Below are 16,025 nucleotides of genomic sequence, written 5' to 3'. Positions count from 1 at the left end.
AATCGCAAAAAGAAAATCTTAAGCACAAACCTTTTGTTCGACCCTTTACTAAATCCAGAGGGATGTCAAAAACTAGTTGGGTTCAGAAATCCGTCTGTGATTAATTTTAGCCTTGCTAGTTAATCTTGCTAGCCAGATTTAATAAATCTGGTTTTGCGTGATTCCATTTTAAGCCATGAATACTCTGTGAAAAATTTAACAAACACACACACACACACAAAAACAAGCAAACCCAGCACTGGTAGTAGCAAGTTTATTTCACCAAATTCAGAATCAGACTTCACATCACAACACACAATGACTGTACACGTACCTCTTACAGCTAAAACGGCATTAAACACCCGCCGGAAACAGATGAATCAAACGGGCGAATCGCTCGAACTAAATAAAGACAATAAATCAAATGCGTGTGGACCAGGAGAGTAATCATCAGTTAAGCATTCACCAACACCGGAGATTGCTAAAGTATTTCAACTGGCTAAAGTGACACGGTAGTTTCAAAGTCGTGCAGCTGGAGCTATTTCTGTATGTTACCTGAGAGCTGTCCCTGGTGGTACATTAAATAAAACTTAATCGGAAACTGACAGAATAGAGACTTTTAGACAGCAAAGGATAAGAGACACATGCAAGCAGCATTCGTTTTTCTGGGGCAAGGCAATAAAAACAGCTAAATCGTACAATCTCCGTCTCGCTTATCATGACTAAGGAAAACCATCACTTTGCCTAATGAGTGGCATGCAGTCCCTGAAGAAAAACACTTCCCTCCATTAAACTGGTAATAATGACCCAATTCGTATAAAGAAACAGAGAAAGAATAAAAAAAAAAAAAAAAAAACAATTTTACAAAATGTTTTACAAATGAGCACACATCCCAGCTCCCTATAGGCTACACAGGCTGAGCTACACTAAATCAGCTTATCTGGGAATACAAAAAAAAAAGAAAAGAACACAAAAGTCCCACACAAAACTAAGAAACCGTGTGGAAATCTTTGGATAAACCAGATACATTCAATCCCTTTTGCCTTTGTTCATAAATGCCCACAAGCCACTGTTCAGAGGTTTTTGTGTGCCATGTTATTATACCTCAATACATCTTCCTATTATGAGCTCCAGGTTTGGCTGAAATGGGTTAAAAACTCAGGAGTCTGAGACTTAATTGATCAAAGCCCATAAAGTCAAAACTGTTCAAAAAGTGAAGGGAATACAAGATTTCTCATTTGATCAAAAAACAAATTAAAACAAAAGAGGTAACAAAAGCTGTGACAAAAAGACAGTGAAGAGGTTAAGGAAACACTTTAAGTTTTATGAATAAACAGAGATCTCCATATTTACTTTCACCCCTGATGAAAACGCATTGAAAGCTTTAAAATAGATTTGAATTACTGAAGAAGCATAAACTCACACTGGAAACTGTCCTGAAGTTCTCAAACACATTGAATCGCCATTTCTAAGCACATCCACTGCCAATGAAAATAAACTTGGTTCTTCGTCCAACACACCACCAGGTTTAAAAAAACTTTTTAATTATTGTTCTCACTGTAGATTTTATCCAAATTATCCTAAAGAAACCCACCTGCCTGTTTTCATGTTTTCCCTGCTCATTTTCACATTTTTCTGTAGGAGACTATCGTGATGCGGTAAAAAATGCTATTCCCTTTTTAAACATAGTTTCCTTAACTGTATCTGGCTTGATTGGATCATTTATAATGTCAGTTTTAAATAAAAACCAGCACAACCACAAAAACAAGTAATAAACTAAATGCAAACATCATTGTGATTTATGAAACTGCACTGCTCTACTCCTATTTTAAATTTGTCCTTTTGTTACAAAAAGCATCAAACATTGTAACTCTCATGTAGTGGGCAGACCTGTGGTTTCTTTTTGATAAACTCAAACTTTATAACGGAAGCATTTCTGCATGTGTACCATTTTGGCATTAATATTATTACATCCCCAGTAAGACTCAGTAGTTTCAAGCAACAGAGTTCCATTTTCCCTAAAATGCAGCCACACATCTCTGTAGTTTGGCTTTTCTCTCCAAGTCAGGTGGCGGTTTCATGTAAAAATATATATTATACAGTCAAATTTGTTTGTTTCAGCTGGTGGGATAACTACCACTGTAAATGGGTTTTCCTTTCCTCCCCCTCTGAAGAACATAAACTCAGTTCTTACAGCTTTCTAACGGTCATACTGTCATTAGTAAATAATAAAAATGTCAAATCTTTAGCTGGTGAGCTTCTGCCCCGCACTGCATGTCTCTACATTGCCTGAACAAGCTGAGATCAATTGTGTTTCTATCACAATCATTTCACGTGTAATTTACTGGGAGGCTTTGAGGAAAAAAACCCCCAAAACCCCCAAATGTTTGCTAAAAAAACAAAACAAAAAAAAAACTAAAATCTAAAGGAAGAATTTAAAGCATAACCTCAAAAGTGTTGAGCCATGGTGATGAATTCCATCTTTTAGATTGGAGGTAAATAAATCAATTCGATGTTTGTTGACAGTATTGGTTCAGAACAGCAACAAAAAAAAATGCACTAAACTAAGCAGTTAAATAAACAACTATGTAGTGTTGGAAAATCAGAACATGACAAAAGGTAGGATGAACGGAGAGGTCCAAGTGTAAAAACTGCAAAACAAGACGAGGGCAGGAGGAGAATCAGATTCCTCACTCCGGAGCTCCGTTTACCGTCCCTGCCGTCCGCTCTTCGTCTCCCTGCTTCTGGTGCTGCAGTCTGGCGTAAGTCACAGCGTCTCCCCTGAGATGGCAGGGAAAAAAAAAAAGAAGAAGAAGAAGAAGAAGAAAAAGAGGAAACGGGATGCGAAGGAAGGGTGGTAATAAAAATAAGTGGAAAAAATAAAGAAAAAGCAAGTATACAAGAATCAGAGTTAGAATGGATTAGTACAAAACTCACTCAGTTTAAACCTATTTGCATCAAAAACAGGGAAGGTCATTAGAGTGGCATTGTGTTAACTGATTAAAATGTTATAAACTGCCCTTAACGTGAGAGCCTGTTATAAAGTGAGTCATTGGGAAATAAATAAAAAAAATGACATGTTTAAATACAAAGGCGTAACGTGTTGCATGCTTTTAACCTATAGACACCATCTCACTTTTTGCCTAAAGATGCAAGGCCATAAAGAACTCCTGTGGCAAAGGCGATGGCGTTTCCAAACAGCGTTGTAATGGAGAAGCTCAGGAACACGGGAAACAGGGCCATCCTGAGGAGAAGTGACCAAACAGGACATTAAACAAATGGCAAACGTTTAGAACATGCAGAAGTGATGAAAAACAAAACTTCTGTGCATAAGTGTTTAGGCTTAAAAGTCCAGATTTCTCGGACGTCAGCCGTTTTGACAATGGATGCTTGTTCTTACCCACAGTAGAAGAGGGCTTTCTGCCAGGGCTTGAATTTGTCTGCGCGGGCTGCGATCGCATTTGCAAACTCTATGAACTGGCAGCAGAATGGGACCTCACAAAGGAACAGCACAAAGGCATTCAACCTTGAGACGAGAGGGCGGGGCCACAAGCACAGCAGAACAGGGAATTATTGGGAGCAGCGCGCCAATCTCAGACACAGAGACACAAATCAACGAGAAGAGAAAATAACAATTAAGCTGTCCAAAAAAAAATGTCTTTAGCATAATATTTATGATGAATATGCCTCGCAAAACAGAGGGCGTGAACAAAATTACAAGTGGCTCTGTTCAGGTGTGTTTGTTGGAAGGCTTTTCTTGTGATTTCAGACAGACATACTTTCCCGTTTGGCTTTAATGCTTAATATTTGATGTTCTGTTCTAAATGTGAGTCCTGAAGCTACAGGTTTGACTCTCAATACACATGAGATTGTACAATGAAGACATTCTATTCCATCTACGCTTCTCAATTTTTACGTTTTGACGATGAATCCCAGTTAGATTTAGGTCTGGACTTTGACTAGGCCACCCTAACTTTTAGAATATACTGCCATCTAAAGCAGTGGTTCTCGATCCTGGTCGTCAGGGCCCCACTGTCCTTCATGTTTCAGACGTGCAGCTTTTCTTGCACACGTGGTTTAAATAATTACACTCCCTCCTGCAGAAGCATGTTAATCAGCTATCGTTTCAAATCAGGTGTGTGGCCTCAGGGAAACACCTAAACATGAAAAGCTGTGGATCAACCAGCACTGATAAAAGATTCCACTCAATCTCTGCTGTAGGTTTATTGACGTCGTCCTGGTGGAAGGTGAACTTTCACCCCAGTTTGGAGTACTGGCCATGCCTGCTAGTAAATAGGTGCATAAAACAGCTTAAATTTAAATTTTAACCTGCTCTGCTTGGATGGGTTAATGTTTAGGAAAAAAAAATTATTTTTATTTTGTGCTCAGCAAAACAAAATAGAAAAGAAAGAAAAAAAAATCACATTCAGGTGAAAATTTCCGAATACAACTTGAGAAACTTACACCATCCATACTCCAGCAGCGATGTTTAAAGGGTTCACAGTGACGCAGTTCCACACTCCCGAGACAGCGCAGGCTGCATGCGGAGGAGACAAAACGAGACGGCCACTTTTTTGTGGTAAAACAGGTGGCAGATCAGACACAAAATATTATGGCGCACCACAAGACGTTGATCTGTACGGTAAACTCCTCAGAGGAGAGGGGATCGCTAAATGAACGGTGAAGCTGCGAAAGAGATCGTCAGCCACTTCTGTGTTTAATAAAAACATGACAAGTACTGGAAACAGCAGGATGTCTCTGGAAATCAGCACCTTTACACTCCAAACACACCTGGAACGTTTTATCACAACTTTCACTTTAAATAACTGTAACAAATTTGAATTTTATGAAGACTAACCACTTCATGACTAGAATGGCAAATTTTTACTAACAACTTTTTAAACTTTTCTTATTCTTAGCTTTAATAGCAGGGTGCAGGAGGGGTTATTCTGAACAACATCTGAAAAACACCACATATACAGACCACATATATAGACCATCAGAAACAAATACGTGTTGAGCTGATTGGAAGTAATTATGTTGGAGAAAAAAAAGCTCTGAGGTAAGTGAAACGTGAGTGTCGTGTTCATATGTTCTAGGAAAGCTGTGAGAAAACTCACAGAAACATGATCAGAGTGGGAATTAGAGGGAGAGGGTGAGAACTGGCATAATCTCACTTTGCAGAGGCGCGTGAGATACAGCAAATAAAAGCAGAAAAATAGAAAGAATGAGAAACTCCTCTGACATTCAATTACTGCACTGCAGTAACTTCTAAATAAGGATAAGGCTTGAGATCAATTACGATTCAACAGTTAGAAGGAAAAAGTCACTGTAAACCAAGAAACGTGTTTTATCCTAGGTACTCCAGGATAGCCTCATGGCTCCGTGAGGCTATATTTGGGGTGGAAATTTGAAAAAATTATTCATGGCTTAACCGCAACCGCGGTTTCCAGGATGACAGAAATAAAGCCCTGAAAAATATTTCTAAAAAAAAAAAAAAAATCTAAGCATTTCAATGGTCATTGATGCTGCCATTGATATGCTTTTTCAACTGGAATTAAACAACCCAAATGTATATCACTGAATATAATATGATATAAATACAGAAGAACTGCATGAAACTGGATCTGAATCAAAGTATTTGAAAATGTTAGGTGATTTTAACTGAATCTGGACCAATTTGGAAAATGGATCTGAAATGGACACGTTTACCTTGAGATGACATTTGTTGTGAATTGGCAGAATATAAAACAACTTGAACTAAATGTAATTGAAGATTTTTCAGCCTACTAAAAACAAACATTATGTACATCTTAATATTAAAGACATTTGAATTTACTTGAAAAAAGAAATGAGCCCACCTGCCACCTATCTTTTGTATTTTCACCATCCACTTTATTTGAAAAGAACTGCTTCAGCACCAGGCCCTCACACTGTCTCAAACACTGGGGGGAAAAAAACACGCAGCAGACCATTGCTCCCTTACACTGTCTGTCCCTCTTAATAATACAGAAGCCATTGAATATGCAGTGGTTAATGTGATACAGGGACTGTGACTCTGGTGTCACTGGGGAGGAAAGAGGGAGGGGACGGAGGGCTGCAGTGCTGCTGGAAAACCGCAAAGGCAGCACCAAATCTATCCGAGATGGATTGTGCTTTTCCTGAAGGGAATATTCAGCAAATCTGATTATGTGTCACTCCTCTTCGAGAGTATTAAGGCTGGGTGAAAGGGGGGAAAGCAAACAAACCTGGCGGCGCCCTGCTGCAGTGAGGGGACAATGAACAAGCAGCAGGGACAAAAGATGAAGCAGTGTTTACACGCTCAAACGTCACACTCACAAAACGGATCCTGTCCCAACACAGCCATGAGTAAATACACAAAAGAAATAATTCAATCACAAGGACAAGAATAAATTCCCCTGAAAACCAAAAAATATATGTAGTCTGGCAAATAAACTATATAAAATGTATAAACTTGAAGACAGCAGAAGGACACTGACAGCTACTTACATATTCCTCCCAAAACCCCAGCGATTTTGCAGAGCCATCTGTACCACCAGGTCATGCCATCATCATCCGGAGCGGCTTTGCTGGGCGCTGCTGTCTCTTCGGAGCTCATTGTGGGGCTTTTTCTGCTACCGTTTTCAAACACCCACAGGCAGATTTCACAGCCTGAAACCACCCAATAATATCCAAGTTAAGTTCGCTCCAGGCAACAAAACCAGCTGCCAACTAGCCTAATACGCCACTACGCTCCAGTTCGGTGAAACCAGATACAATTCCAACTTTCTAACCTTTTTATATATATATATATGTGTGTATATATATATATATTTTCCTCTTGTGTGCTGGTGTCAGCTGCCTGATGTTACCAGCTGCCTTCGCCCACGGTTCTCTGTCCCCGTCACTCCGAGCCAGCTAAGCCTGGGCTAGCTGATGGTCACAAGCAGTAGCATCGCCACCAGCTGCCGCTAGGAGCGGATATCACCGACGCAAATGTCCTGGAACTCCCAAGACGCCTTATAAATTACTAAAATATCTTATGGAAACACCTTATTACATCGGCTAAGAGTCAATTCAACGGGTTTGGATTAAATAAAAGCAGCTTCGTCTTGTTGCTCACGGTGGGAGCTCTGCCAGCGTCAGCGGTGCGTGGTGGGAGGGGCTTAAAATGCGTCATCCTTTGTTTACAGTCGACACAGCTCTCTGTATGTTTAGCTTTAATAGGTTTACTTTTGTGCTTCATTAATGTTTCCAAAGCACAAACGTAGCAGTAATCAGTGAAATGTTAGCGCGTCAAAAAGTATTATTGAAAATAATTTCAAAGAGTACAAAAAGAGAGATATATTTCAGGCCTGTTCGATCTGTTTATTTCCATGAGTAGGCTTGAAACTGAAAAAAACAACTACAAAATGCAGGATTAAAAAAATAATTGAATAGTAAATAACACCAAAAAAATTATGTCAACACAGAAATGTTGAAACATGAGCAATTGCTCAAAGAGGCTCCATCAACCATCACAAAGGAAAGTAGAGTGGAAGGAAAACATGATAGTAAAAGGTACACAGAGAACATGGATTGTAGAGAGCCATGTCATTTGCTGGTGTTGGTTCACTGTGTTTCATTAAGTTCTACTGATACACTTTCAGAAGTCAGATTTGGGTTTTTGGATTTGTAAAATGTCAAATACAGAAAAGTGCGTTTTTAAAAATGTTATTTTTAATGACACTATTGGCCTTTATTTAAAAAAAATAACCTTTAAAAATATGTACATTTCTATATTTGACATTTTGCAAATCCATTATGTTGAACTGGGGGAAAGAGCAGTTCTGATGCAATATCCCTCTGTACACTTGGATTGTCTGAGGTTTTAGAACAACTCTGACCTCCATAAAGCTAGAAAGTGTCAGTAGAACTTCATGTTCTATGAGAAAACCCTAATTTTTGTATGTGTGCATGCCTACATTGTTTTAAACAATCTTTAAAAAATTTTATCTATGATTTAAATCAGTTAAGAGTGAGAGACTACTGGCACGTGACCATTCTGAAGGTTCTTATTGGTAATATTTTGCAACCCCTCAGTTTAATCCTCTGCATATGATTTTACACTCAGCATACAATAATCAATTAATAATAATCAATTTAATTTATAACGCACTTTTCATTAATAAAAATCTCAAAGTGCTACACGGTGCAGCTAAAAACAACTAAAATCAGCAATCAAAAACAATAAAAAAAAAAAAAGACAGTCATTTAAGAGTGGAGTAGGCTTGTCTAAAAAGAAAGGTTTTCAAGCCAGTTTTAAAATCGGACAATGATTGCGGGGCTCAATGATAGTCCGGGAGAGAGTTCCATAGACGAGGAGCAGCCACAACAAATGCTTGATCACCCATAGTCCTTAGTCTTGATCTAGGAAGGTGGAGAAGATTACAGGCTTGGGATCGTAAGGATCTAGAAGTTGAATGTGAGATAAGGAGGTCCTTCAGGTAATCCGGTGAGGTTCCCTATAGACAGTGATGGGTGATAAGAGCAAGTTTATACTGATTCCTATAAGTTACAGGAAGCCAGTGAAGCTCGTAAAGAGTAGGTGTGATGTGATCAAATTTACGAGCTCTCACTAGGATCCTGGCAGCACTGTTTTGAATGTATTGAAGCCTCTGAAGGTGTTTTCTGTGGACTCCAATAAACAGCGAGTTACAGTAATCGAGCCTGGAGGAGACAAAGGCGTGGATGAGGATCTCAGCATCCGAACGGGAGAGAGACGAACGAATTTTGGAAATATTGCGAAGATGGAAAAAAAACAGGTTTTAAACAGGTGCTTAATGTGATTTTCAAATGTGAGATGGGAGTCCATTCAAACTCCAAGGTTTGTAACAACGGAGGAAATGGGAATGTCTTATCCAGAGAACGAAATACTCGTCAGAGTCGAGGACTGAACCTGATGAGGCATTCCGATCAGTATGGCCTCGCTTTTGGAACAGTTCAACTGAAGAAAGTTATGGTTCATCCAATTCTTAATCTCCTCCAGGCAGGACGTTAGCGCAGTAAGTGGAGGTGAAGTAGAAGATGATCCCGTTCTAATGTAAAGTTGTAAATCGTCCGCATAACAGTGAAATGAAATGTTATGCGGATTAATGATTTTACCTAAAGGCAGCATGTAAAGAGAAAAAAGCATAGGCCCTAGAACTGACCCCTGTGGGACACCACAGGACACACTAACGGCCTGGGACTTGGAGTTGCCAGGGCAAACACATTCCAGCCTGTTAGAAAGAAAAGATTGAAACCAATCCAGGACAGATTCACCGAGACCGACTTCCACATGCAGACGATGTAGGAAAATGTTATGGTCCAGTGTCAAATGCAGCAGAGAGGTCCAGGAGGACAAGGATGGAAGTACTGCCAGAATCAGCAGCCATGACAACTTGTAACTCTTAGCAGGGCAGTCTCAGTACTATGAGCAGGACGGAACTTTGTTTTTGAAAAATGACAGAAACAAATTGCATTGTTGAGTCATATCTTCAGCATACGTTTGTTTGTGGGGATTAAGGTGAACTATTGTAGAAAAAAGCTGTTTAGAATTTCCCGGACAGCTATTGATAATGTTGGAATAGTACTTAGATCGCGCTTTAGGCATATGCTTTCTGATGTTCCCTGTATGCCTGTTTGTGAACAGAGAGACCTGATTTTTTTACACGTCTCTCAATAGCACAACCAGCGGTTTTAATATTCCGCAGCTCACTAGTATACCAAGGGGCTGAACGGGAGAAAGACACCAGTCTCGACTTAAGAGAAGCATGGAGCTCCAAAAGCTCCTGGAGAGATTGATTGTAATAGTCCACAGAATCACTTACCGATAGGTGGTTAATAGCAGACAGAGAGTGAAGGTCAGAGGACAGAGCCTCAGGAGAGATGTTTTTCATATCACGGAACTGAATAAAAACGTTTTGTGTCCGAAACAGACAAACTTGAGGGAATTTCTAATGAGATGACACTATGGTCAGAAACACCCAGATCATAAACTGACAGGTTGCTAATGCTTATAGTGTCCTTGATCACCAAATCCAAAATGTGTCCCCTGTTGTGAGTGGGGGCATCAACATGCTGAATGAGATTAAGCGAGTCTAAAAGAAACTTAAAATCTGCCACCAAAGGAGAAAATGAGTCATCAATGCGAATATTTCAAGAATAAAATTTTTCACGGCGCAGGCACAAAAAGAAGTGAGAAGGTCATGCATCTCTAAAAGAAATAAAACATGAGGTTTTGGAGGCCTGTAAAGCAGAGTAATATTCGCCTGGAACGGGGCTTTAAGATTAAAAGCCAAACATTCAAAGGAGAAGTCGTCCTGAAGATGAGACAGTTTTAGGTTACTGCGATAGATAACAGCCAGACCACCGCCGCGGCCCGAGTGACGGGCCCTCTGCAAGTAACTATAACCTGAGGGACAGGCTTCATTCAGGGAACAATACACATCCAGTTTGTCCCAAGTCTCCGTTAGGCACATGAGGTCCAAGTTTTTCTCCAGGATGTGATCATTGATCAGACAAGATTTGTTGGATAAGGATTGCACATTGAAACGTTCCATCATAACGTTGGCTGGGACAGAAGCCTTTTGCAAAGGTCTCAATACACTGGAAATCACTCCACGTTTCTGCTGCCTCTTCGGGCGACGTGCACCTCCTGCCATATCAGGGACTACAGGTGCAGCGGTTTGATGACGTAATGGATGTGCAGCACGTTCGGCAGACCAAAAGGAAGCCATAGAGCCGGACCCAGCCTGCCAAAAATAAACACATTTCCTCCGAGAGCCTCTGTGAACTTAGCGAGGTCTTCGCAAGAGGCAGAGTCCTTTCAGGATGGAAACACAAGGAGGGACAGAACGGTTGTTGAGTTCGAACAGCTGGGAGGCGGAGTAGGTCAACATCGACGAGCCAGTCCGGCCGGAAGAGGCTAGTAGCGAGCTAACCGCTAACAGCAGACTCACGGTTCCACAGCAGATCTTCAAGCAGTGTAATGAAATCCACAGCATAACTTGACGGAGCAGGAAAGAATCCAAAGACAAAGAAAATGACAGCAGAGCGACTTACGTCACACGATATGACCTGATTTATGCGAAGAAGCGGTGGGAGAAGCGGCGAACATCCAGCGCCAGCGTCCTCTCCTCCCTAGCGACAATGACACCAAAGAAATTCTTAATTTTGTTCATTTCAAATCTATTTTATTATTAAATATTTGCACACCTTTAATCACTCGCTCATGCATCTATACCGAATATACAAAATTCTTGGAAGCAGATATAGCAAATACTGTTATTCTTCTTGCAGAAGTTTCAGCAAGACGAGATACGGAGCCAAATACCTGTCAGCAGAACAAGAACATACGTTTCTTTCAGAGATGGATAATCAAAAGGAAATGGGGATGTGCAATATATCTACAGATTATTGATCTGACTCCAGGAAGTATCAGTTTTGATTTAAACACTGTCCTTTTCTTAGAGCTTCAAATAACCATTAGTTATTCTACTTTTTGTTGAAGACATGATCAGACCCCAAGATTATGGGAACATGAAGAGATTTGAGTTGGTAAATTTTGAAAAAGCTCTTCAATGTTTAAAATAAAATTTAAATAAAAAAAAAAGACTATTTCAGTCTTATTTTTTGAATTTAACATGTTTCTATCTGCGTGAAATAACCACCACTGGCTTTCATGATTGTGCTGGCAACAGAGCCCATATGAATAGGGTGCAATAACATCCCAGAAATTTGACATTATAGTTCATCACCAATGAGAGAGTTGATAGGTGTTCGTCTCTGGCTTCACTCTGACAACAGATTGGACTGCAGAGACGCCCGGGTCCTTCGGCTGGTCCTCACCACCTCCATTATAACCGGTTTCCTCTTCCCCGTCGGGACACGGCACAGCATGTCGTCGAGGGTCTCCTGGGTCACCTGACCGGCCTGTTCGAGCTGAGTCACCACCTGCTCCGCTTTCATCTTGAATGGTCTGCCTTCACTCCTCAAAAGCAGCAAATCGACCTGAAAACCAGCCAATAGAAAAAAAAAACAATCCATATGCCTTAGAACCTTTTTACATTACAACCTGTCATGTGACAAATCTGACACCGTTTGTAATCACTTACCACTTCCTTGGAAAACTCTGGCTTTTTCACAAAAAACGACCTACTGGGCAACATGGCTGTCGACAGCACAGAAACAGCCCCTAAAACATCTCCTGACATGGCGAGTATCATAACCTGTAACATGAAAAACACATAAATATGCATACCTGACCAAAAACCGCCAATAAATATATATACAGTGCAAAGACGAGCTGCATACTTACTTTAAAGTTTTGACACAATTTGCTGTCAGTGCTCATGATTTGTGAATATATAGAGTGTGCCTTTTCTAGGTCATTCTGACACAAAGACAGAAGAAAACAGGGGGTTATTTTTCAAACTATTTGCACGCATTTCTGCCACATCATTAAGAGAGCACAGATCCAACTCACCCGTCTGAGTGCTAATGCTACAGCAAAACAATATGCATGGCGAGTGATGAACTGGCCTTTGGTCTGTTCTTCATCTATTAGTGACATACAGATTCTGTAGCATTCTGCTGTGTTCTGACAAATGACAAAAAGATCAAACTCTAAACAAAGACAAACTTGCGATGGCAAAGTGCTAAAGCATGTTTAAAAAAAAACCACTCGTCTTGCAAAAGCAATAAAACGCCATTAACTTTTCCACATTTTGTGATATGAAACAGTAGATTTAGTTTATTTTAATTAGAGTTAACGTCACGGAAAAACACAAAGTAATACATTAATGAAACATGTATTCAACTAATTATTAATTAGTCAATATTAACTAATTATTTATTATTTGTTTCCTCAGAAAAACTGTAATGTCTAAAATTAACTACTTACTATTAATGTAATTTTAATTTGGGAAACTGAGGATAAGGGGGTTAATAAAAATGCACGCCACACTTTTCAGATAGTATATTGTCACTCCTCTTCACAATTGTAGAACATTAAATTAGTTCTTTTGCACTGCTCGATCAAAGAGCACAAATTGTGGCGCTAATGAGACAAAATGTGAAAAAGTTTAAGGGGTGCTAATACTTTTGGTAGGCACTGTAATTTATTCATTACCAGTTTATAGCAGGTAGCAATGGCTAGTGTCAGTGTGTCTTTGTTGAATGGCACTCCTTGGCTCTTCATTGTTCTTAAAACGTCCATAGCGCCTAGAACAAACGCTTTTTAGAATATTACCTCCATGCAATGATACATGTACGCTGTGACTTATTCCTTACTTTCATATGAGCCTTTAACAAACAACATGTTGATGGCGATGTTAAAAGTGGTTGAATCAATGAAAAAGCCTTTCATATCCTGTCCAGAGTAGAAAAAAAAACATTAATTGTACAATTTGTTTCTATTTTGTGTTGTAATTTAATGTAGTTATTTATCAGGGTTTTGACTTGTTACCTTATCAGTTAAAGTTGCAGCAGCCATTCCCTCCATGCCGAGCTCATAGCAAAGCCTCATGAAAAGTGGGCCAAATTTGAAGTCTCCGTACAAAAGGTTCCGGTTCTCCGCATGATACCTTTTCACATTTCACAAATGGGATTTTTAGTTTTCTAGAAATAGTGAGGGCTTCAGCCTAACTTGTGTCTGGGACAGAGTAGCACTTACCTATAGATAGCTTCTCGGGCTACTAGCATATCGTCTGGCGTTTGACACAGGTGGAGAAGCAGCTTCAGTTCATCTCGCAGAATCAGCTCATTTCTTTGCATCTTCTCTCTGAACAGCTCGATGTAATTGCCTGTGTAGGTGTGTTGTCAATTTTAATTTAAGCTAATTTCACATTAAAACTGAGGCTCAGCGTCAAACAGTTTCTCACCATCTGATCCTGTAACGAGGTGAGCCACAGCTAGCTTTCTTTGCTGGAAATCCTGCAGTTTGATAACATCTTCCGACAACAAATGCCTCTTAGCTGTGGATAGAAATGAAAACAGGTAAAACTAAGTGTGGTTTGTTTTATTGGTAGCATTTCCATATTAAATGAAGGTTGCAAAACCTGACTGAATTTACAAGAGGAAGATCAACTGTTTTTCTGTTAGAAAAATCAACAACTGCTATAAGTAATGCGGAATATTGTGTGTATTATTAGATGATATTGATTAGCAAATATTACCAAAAAAAAAGAAGCAAACATATTGTATAAGACAGTAATCACTGTCTTTGTGAAAAATGTAAAAAATCTGCTTAAATAAACAAGACAGGTTCACAGATGCTAAAAATTCCACATGAAGTTCCTCAAGGTTCAGTGCTGGGACCCATGTTGTTTCTTCTGTATAACTGATCGTGCTCACAGATGAAACTGAATTATTATGCTTTCTCCACTTTTGCTATGGGGGAAGAGCTGAACAATACTAATAAGTTAACTTTAAATGTGTATTTGTGACAGAATGTTCAAAGGGCCTCCACAAAGGACTGATGTTTGGCAACACTATGCTGCTTAACATAGTCAGAGGTGAAACCCTTTCAATAATTAAATTAACGAATGTAAAAAATTTCAATATATTGTTTTTTCAAGCGTCGATGTTTAAACGACAAAACGGAAGATGATTACTTGTGGGAATGTTTTAAATTCCAGGCCACTTTGAATTGACAGCTGACATATTTTACAATAACTCCATTCGCCTCAGTCAGTGCAGAACTTTTACAAGCAACTCAGGCCTTTAACCCTCCTGTTATGTTCGTTTCTGAGGTATAGCAATAATGTTCGTGGGTCAATTTGACCCGGGGAGTGTTTTATCATGCAATAGTGTCAGGAACCAAAAAATTCCTCCAAAACATTTTTTTATCTGATTATTAACTCTAATACTAAACATCTCAATCAAAATTTGTGCAATTATGTTTTTTATTTCTCAGAAATTAAGGATTAATGACGACAACTTACTCAATTACTCATTTGGACATAAAAAATGGGATTTACATTTTTTATGTCCACTGATAAAAACCTAGACACAAAAAAACAATAATTTCCTTGAAAGTGATCTTTGGTAAAAAAAATGTATATTACATTTATTTATTTTTTTTCAAAGGGTGATCTTTATAATTGAATTTGAGACACACATACTGTTCCGGGTCAAATTGACCCGCCAATTAAAATCAAGATAAATGAGTCATGCAGAGAGTATTTATGTTCCCCTCCACTTCTACTGAGTGTCCACTCAGTGTGGGTGGAGTTTACCCACGGGAACAGAATAGGTTCCCGTCAAAAGTTGTATGAACACCTGCTTTCTCGCAGTTCATTGTGAAGTAAAGAGAGTAGGGAGAAAGTGGGCTTGTGTGTGTGTGTGTGTGTGTGTGTGTGTTGTGTTGTGTTGTGTTTGTGTGGTGAAATAAGGTTCATAGCTGTAAGGAAACAAACAGAATTGGACATTTTAAATCTTTTTTTTGCACTTTAACTTGACTGCCGGGTCAAATTGACCCGAACAGTATCGATGTAACAMGTAGMCGCAGGGGGGGCTGCAAATGTGTAAAATTAATAAATTTTCAATTTATATGTAGAGTTCACCTATTAAGACAAATAGAAAAAGTTTCATGCAATAAAAATACTTGCAACTATTTTTAAAATATTTTTAAACTTTGAAACGGGTCCATTTGACCCGCAACATAATAGGAGGGTTAAGACTTTTTGGAAATGCTAGTATTTCTGAGTTGGTTCGTTTACTATGAATGAACATTTGCTATGCTGTCTACACGGCGGTGCTTGCTTTACCCTGTCCTGTAAGTTTCCACAATCATGTGTAGCATGAAACAGGACCGTCGCTGTCGGTTTTCCTTTTGTTTCTCTTACCTCCAATGCAGCTCTGAACCCAACTTGGCCGTAAAACTCCACAGAACAACCCTTTGCAGGGTTTAGAAAGTAACGACCGACAACATTTAGCAGCTAGTGTCCCCAGCAACGCCATGACACTAGTCGGCCGAAACGTACACATGAAAAAAAGAAGGGGTGGTGTGTGGCGTCGTATTC

General features: G+C 39.4%; 2 protein-coding genes across 5 annotated transcripts; both read right to left on the bottom strand.

Annotated features, from left to right (window-relative positions):
* Window positions 1–239: 239 nt before the first annotated feature.
* cacfd1 (calcium channel flower domain containing 1) lies at window positions 240–7,120 on the bottom strand. 3 transcript variants are annotated; one of them, XM_008423634.2, is made up of 6 exons: window positions 6,774–7,115; window positions 6,490–6,651; window positions 4,444–4,516; window positions 3,380–3,505; window positions 3,116–3,223; window positions 240–2,760 (listed from the first exon to the last, which is right to left on the bottom strand). In XM_008423634.2, the coding sequence occupies exons 2-6, from the start codon at window positions 6,596–6,598 to the stop codon at window positions 2,670–2,672; spliced, it is 507 nt and encodes a 168-aa protein (XP_008421856.1). In that variant the 5' UTR covers window positions 6,599–6,651; window positions 6,774–7,115; the 3' UTR covers window positions 240–2,669. The 3 variants fall into 3 exon arrangements, with proteins under 3 accessions (XP_008421856.1, XP_008421857.1, XP_017163418.1); XM_008423635.2 differs by having other exon boundaries at window positions 6,852–7,115; XM_017307929.1 differs by lacking the exon at window positions 240–2,760 and adding an exon at window positions 2,801–3,013 and having other exon boundaries at window positions 6,490–7,120.
* ptcd2 (pentatricopeptide repeat domain 2) lies at window positions 6,801–15,976 on the bottom strand. Of its 2 annotated transcripts, none has more exons than XM_008423632.2 (11): window positions 15,849–15,976; window positions 13,884–13,976; window positions 13,676–13,805; window positions 13,469–13,586; window positions 13,294–13,372; window positions 13,133–13,224; window positions 12,488–12,601; window positions 12,320–12,394; window positions 12,117–12,230; window positions 11,760–12,012; window positions 6,801–11,142 (listed from the first exon to the last, which is right to left on the bottom strand). In XM_008423632.2, the coding sequence occupies exons 1-10, from the start codon at window positions 15,961–15,963 to the stop codon at window positions 11,794–11,796; spliced, it is 1,149 nt and encodes a 382-aa protein (XP_008421854.1). In that variant the 5' UTR covers window positions 15,964–15,976; the 3' UTR covers window positions 6,801–11,142; window positions 11,760–11,793. The 2 variants fall into 2 exon arrangements, with proteins under 2 accessions (XP_008421854.1, XP_008421853.1); XM_008423631.2 differs by lacking the exon at window positions 6,801–11,142 and adding an exon at window positions 11,179–11,335.
* Window positions 15,977–16,025: the final 49 nt, after the last annotated feature.

The sequence above is a fragment of the Poecilia reticulata genome, linkage group LG12 (genome assembly GCF_000633615.1).
Source record: "Poecilia reticulata strain Guanapo linkage group LG12, Guppy_female_1.0+MT, whole genome shotgun sequence".
Lineage (NCBI taxonomy): Eukaryota > Metazoa > Chordata > Actinopteri > Cyprinodontiformes > Poeciliidae > Poecilia > Poecilia reticulata.
Note: the sequence above shows the minus strand (reverse complement) of the source record. Positions and strands in the feature narration are given on the sequence as shown.